Consider the following 6095-nt stretch of genomic DNA (forward strand, 5'->3'; position numbering starts at 1 on the left):
GCAGCAAGCAAGCCTCATGCTCGCTTCAGTGCCTGGCTGCCTGCTGCCATCTTGGCTGACAGTTAATTTGCATATACTCACTGATTAGCCAATGAAAAGGGTAGCGGTTGTACGCCAATTACCATGTTTCTCTTTTATTAGTGTAGATTACTGACTGTATTCCTTATGCTGTATTCTACATCCCTGTGAATGTTTTGTAATTTCCAATTTGTACTTCTTAATCCCTTCACCTTTTCAACCATCTCTTCAACCTCCTTCCCATCTGGCCACCATCAATTTGTTTTTCCCACCTATGAGTTTATTTCTGTTTTGTTTATTTGTTTATTTGAGGTTTTAAATTCCACATATAAATTAAATTATATGTGAAGTTTTTTTGTGTTTTTTTTTTAAAGCATAGTTGCTTGGTTCACAGATCTAGATATTCTGAGTTAATTGGTCTTCTATGTGGCCCAGGAATCAGCATTTCAAGGACACCCCCCCCCCCAGCTTTAAAGACCACATTTCTTGACTATTCTTTTAGGAAGTATAAATAGGTGTGGCTTGGTTGGTTGGAGCATCATCCCATGCATTGAAGAATGGCAGGTTCAATTTCTGGTCAGGACACAGACCCAGGTTACAGCTTCGATCCCCAATTTGGACCTGTACTGGAGACAACCTGGTGATGACTCTCACTCTCTCTTTCTTTCTCCCTCTCTCTCCCTTCCTCTCTCTAAAATCAGTTTTAAAAAAGTATATCCTTGGGTGAGGAAAACATTTTTTTTTTAAAGTATAAATAAACTTCAGCAGCTAAGATGCTTAAAATCACAAGGAGTCAGAGAAGTACAAAACTTTTAAAGGATGAAGAATCTTTATATTATTAGACTGACAAATATTAGAAAGTTGGATAATGTTAAGCATTTGTGTGGATGTGGGACACAGTAACTCTTATATTCTGCTAGTAAGTGGGTAGACTGGTGAAGCCATTCTGTGGAGTAGCTTTGGCTAAGTAACTCCTTAGGCACACCCTATGGACCAGCAATTCCACTGCTGGAAACATAGCAAGGGATCCTCCCTAGGCCCATTAGGGAACGTGCACCAGCATGTTCCTTTGTAGCCTTGTGTAGAGGAGGGAGAAATGAAGATAATTGGAGTGGGCTTCGCTGGGAGAGTACATTAGGTATAATTGGGAGAATGCACTCCAAAGAATATTATGCAGCATTAGCAGCAATAGATTATTTATACAGGGCAGGGCAAAAGTAGGTTTACAGTTGTTTGTATGGAAAATAATACAATAATCCTATATAATAAAAGGCTAATATGCAAATTGACCAAACGGGGGAATAACAGGTTGCTATGACATGCACTGACCACCAGGGGGCAGATGATCAATGCAGGAGCTGCCCCCTGGTGTCAGTACACTCCCACAGGGGGAGTGCTGCTCAGCCAGAAGCAGGGCTCATGGCTGTCCAGCACAGCAGCAGTGGCAGGAGCCACTCCTGCCTCCACAGCAGCGCTAAGGACACCTCAGGGGATGTCCTAAACCAGCAGTTGAACATCCCCCGAGGGGTCCTGGACTTCGAGAGGGTGCAGGCCGGGCTGAGGGATCCCCTTCCCAGTGCACGACTGTCGTGTACTGGGCCTCTAGTTAATAAATAATAATACAAGAATAAACTCTGTGTTTTGTAGACTCACAACTATAAACCTACTTTTGCTCCACCCTGTGTACATATTAAAATGGATGGACCTTAAAAACATAATGCTTAGTAAGTAAATGTGACACTGTCACTTACATAAAAATGCATACTCAAATAAGAACATTATATATTTTGGAAAAACACATTCGAATAAAAAAGTAGAAACTATTGAAAGTGGTTACCTACATATGAGAATAAAAGGAGGTAGGAATAAGAAAGAAGACGTTTTATTTAAAAAGTGTGATATCAAGGAAGAATGAGACAGGATGGAAGCTTAAAAATGGGCAGTGACATAAAGGGAAAGGGTGTGTGTGTGTTTAATTTTTAAAATTTCTAATTTTTAACTATGGTACAGTTTGTATAACATAAAATTGACCATCTTAGCTATTTTAAGTGTAGTCTATTAGTGTTAGCTACATTTATACTGGCATTTTAACAATATTATATTCCCTATGCTGTTCATTACATCCCCATGACATTGTGTGTGTGATTTAATAGAACGAAGAAGTGTTATAAATGCGTAAATGAAATAGCAGACTTCAATGGGATTCTCACTTTCCCTCTTCTTTATTCACAGCATTGGTAATAATAACTGAGAGTTAAACCCAAGTAGTATTCTTTTCTTTGTCCTTTCCCCAACCTTAATCAAGTTCTTTTGATTTTTTTCTCATTACTCAAGCAGTATATGCTCCTTAGAGACATAGCAGAAAATTACAAGCAAAAATTAACAGAAACATCCTTAAACCCACTCGCCCAGAAATGGTATCCTGATCCTTTTCTATGAATATGTTGCAGTTCAGTGAGAACTTTTAGAAACCTGAAATTTTTTGTTCAGGGAACAATGTTTGATGCACTTCTATGTCCTGAGACATTTTAAAAATCTTCATTTTTAAAAAATATATAGTTGTACTGATTTCAAAGAGGAAGAGAAAAATAGAAACATCAATGATGAGAATCATTGATCAACTGCCTCCTGCACACCCCTTACCAGGTATCGAGCCCGAGACCCAGGCATGTGCCCTGACCGGGAATCAAACCATGACCTCCTGGTTCATAGGTCGATGCTGAACCACTGAGCCACTCTGGCCAGGCTGTGCAGCTTCATTTTTAATGGCTGCATCATTTTCCATTGTACAGATGTGCCATCATTAATGTAGCCAAGCCCTTCTGCTGGACAGAGGTTGTTCTAAATTTTGCTATTCCAAGTGCTCAGGGAACAAACATAAGCAACCTGCCTTTGAAGATAATTTTCTGCCCTTCAATTTGGTTCATTTTTAAGGGAGGTTTAAGGATTAGATTTGAAATTACCTAATGATGTAAACATTTACTTGGCATTGCTTGGTCAAGGTGGCTCAGTTGGTCATGTGCACTGAAAGGTTGCTGGTTTGATTCCTGGTCAGGGCACATACCTGGATTGAGGGTTTGATCCCCAGTCAGGGAGCGTATGAAAGGCAACCAGTTGATGTTTCTCTCTCACATGCGTGTTTCTCTCTCTCCCTTTCTCTGTCTAAGCATGTCCTCAGGTGAGGATTAAAAAAAAAACAAACACATTTACTTGACATCATCAAAGTCAGCACCAGATCCCCTCATGAATGAGAATGAAGGAACAGAGTCATTCCTCACTGTTTGTAAACTGTCATTTTAGGTACTTGTCACAGTGCCGAAGTACAAGACAGGCTCCCTGGTTTCTGTACCTTAATCAATCGATGCATAAATCACATGGAGTGTTCAGGGAGCCAGTGTGGGATGTGTGTATTACCTCACCTGCGAGCAGCTGGTGAAATAGGAGGCACTGAGTTGTTAGAAAATTGCAAGGGAATCGCTGTTTATGCTAGAGGACCAAGGTAGGTTCTTCAGCTTGTATTGGGTGCCAGAGTAGGAACAGAGCAAGCCAACCCAAGGAAACACAGTGTGTTTTTCTGAGTACTTACTCCCTCCCCCAACATGCCCCGAAAAGAGTGGTTTTGAAGGAAATCTTTTAATCCTTCCAGTTGGTGGGTTTACCCATCAGAAACCCAGTGCCAGTGTGTATCCAGGCCTTTCCGTGAAGATCTGGCTGGAAGCTCTGCAGCCAGTTTGTCAGGGGCCCAAAGAGGCAGGGAAACACTAATATGTTCACAACATTAGAGCAGCGTCTACTATGGGCAGGAGCAGAAGAAATGCGCTTCTGTCTCTTTAAACTAGCCCTCTGTTGTCAGGAGGCTTTGGATAGACCTAGCTGTTTCCAGAGCCTGTTCTGAAGCTCTTGAATGTGCCCCAGCCCGTGTGTGTATTAATATACAACCCGTTCCAAAGAATTAGTGCTGGGCAGCGCTGTGCTTGGCAGACAGGCAAGCCTCCGCCAGTTACAGTTGAGAGGGCGAGGAAAGGTTTACCAAAATCCCCCTCAGTGGCCCGGCTTAAAAATAGCAGCATAGGCCATAGCTTAGTGTTTTGACAGCTTATATCAGCAGTTTTCTCAGCTGATATATTGATTGCAGTTTGGACTTCAGTCCTGCTGATCTAATAAAACATCACTGTCATAACAGAAAGTAAAAGGATCCTTCGTGGCCCCAGCCACCTGGGGAAGTGGCTTTACTGTCATAAGTAAAATGAAGTCATCTTGGACAAGATGACCGAAAATATATGTATATATATATTTCTTCAATATGTTGTTTATTAACACTATTCTACATATTTTCACAAATATGCATTTGTTAAAAGGAATATAATGGTGCCTTACAAATACTACAACAAACTTGCTTTATTGTGCAGCAATGTCACAAACAGCCTTGTGTGTCCCTAAACTACAAGACTTGCTACACTCAGCTTCGGGGAGAGGAACACACACAGAAGTTAACTGAAGTATGGACTAAGCTCTGAGACTTGTACAAATCTCCTCATGGTCTTCAGTGGATATTCTGAATGTCTTACAGTCACTGGCCTTCAGTCCTACTTACCCTACATATCCTTCCATTTCACAGCAATTGCTGACCATCCAGGAAGAGTTAAACAACAAAAAGTCAGAACTGGAACAAGCAAAGGAAGAGCAGTCGCACACACAGGCGTTACTCAAAGTCCTCCAGGAGCAAGTAAGTGACCGCAGCAGCTCTGCCTGGGAGACGGGTTCAGACATGGACACGCGTCCCCTGGGCGCTGGGCACACAAGCGTGACGGAAGTGAACCTGCGGTGCAATTAGCCTGCCCCCTGCCCGGCCAGCCTCCCAGGGCTTGGCTCTGTGGAATTTATAATCTCATTCCCAGCACCTCTCTTGTCACTCGTAGGTTGCTATTTAGATTATCGTAGCCCACCAGCGATGTGGGAGAGTTTCTTCCAGAAGATAAATGAATTTTGGTAAAGTTTTAAAATATTGGCAGTGCAGTTTCCTCTTAAGTCTTAGTGAGGAAAATGAGTTTAGCATGCCCCTGGCATGCCTGCAGACGTGTGCATAAGAAGGACTGATTCATGGCAACATTAAAGAAATACCTTCCCTGTGCACCAGGCCACCGATCTCACCACGGTGAGCAGCAAACCTTTTATATGAAGTTTGTAAATCTGATCGTTTCATCCTGGCTTCCTGTGATAGCAAAGTGTGGCCTGACAATGATAAGTGGATTTGAAAGTGCAGTCTTACAGCCGGGTAAGATGGATGGCTAGGCACAGAGTGAGTCCAGCCCAGCATCCACACGGGAAGAGCGGGGGTGGGGGTGGGGGTGGGGGAGGAGCTGTTGGAATCCTTCCCTAGTCCGGGCCTGCACTTGCTGCCCGAGACGTAATGCATGTAACTGTTGGAATGCTTCCCTAGTCCGGGCCTGCACTTGCTGCCCGAGACGTAATGCATGTAACTGGGAGGGGAGCTCACACAGAGTAACTCCAACCCTAACCAAATTTCAGTCGTTTTAAATTTTTAACTTACAGTGATCTATGAAAACATTATTTGTATAATATAAGTAACTGCAAAAGTGACATTTTTTAAATATGAAGTTGGAAGAGTGTGACCCTACTCAGCTGTGACTCAGTCACTTTACAAATGTTTATTTTTACTGGTTTGAGGTCAAGAAAATATATTTTTAGTTACTTTCCCCTAAAAGTATAAGTGATTTGTGAGGGAAAAGTGAAGGTGTTGGACACTTCATAAGCTTCTATAGCTTTGGAGGAAGATGCTTTGTAACACAAATAATTCTCTTTTATAATTAATACTAGAGGCCCGGTGCACAAAAATTTGTGCACTGGGTGGGGGGGTCCCCCAGCCCAGCCTGTGCCCTCTCGCAGTCTGGGACCCCTCAGGAGATAACGACCTGCTGGCTTAGGCCTGCTCCCGGGTGGCAGAGGGCAGGCCCAATCCCTAGGTGCAGCCCCTGGTCGGGCTCAGAGCAGGGCCGATTGGGGAGTTGGGGCACCGCCCCCTGTCATGCACAGAGCAGGGCGGATTGGGAGGTTGC

At 43.1% G+C, this 6095-nt stretch overlaps 1 protein-coding gene across 3 annotated transcripts in view; it reads left to right on the forward strand.

The window, feature by feature from the left end:
• The window catches only part of ENOX1 (ecto-NOX disulfide-thiol exchanger 1), a 564230-nt gene that overhangs the window by 496010 nt on the left and 62125 nt on the right, over positions 1–6095 (forward strand). For all 3 annotated transcript variants that reach the window (XM_005853253.2, XM_014535489.1, XM_005853252.2), the window contains one exon: positions 4637–4744. In XM_005853253.2, the coding sequence (XP_005853315.1) occupies positions 4637–4744 (108 nt within the window). The remainder of the gene's footprint in view (positions 1–4636; positions 4745–6095) is intronic.

The sequence above is a fragment of the Myotis brandtii genome, unplaced genomic scaffold (genome assembly GCF_000412655.1).
Source record: "Myotis brandtii unplaced genomic scaffold, ASM41265v1 scaffold1018, whole genome shotgun sequence".
Lineage (NCBI taxonomy): Eukaryota > Metazoa > Chordata > Mammalia > Chiroptera > Vespertilionidae > Myotis > Myotis brandtii.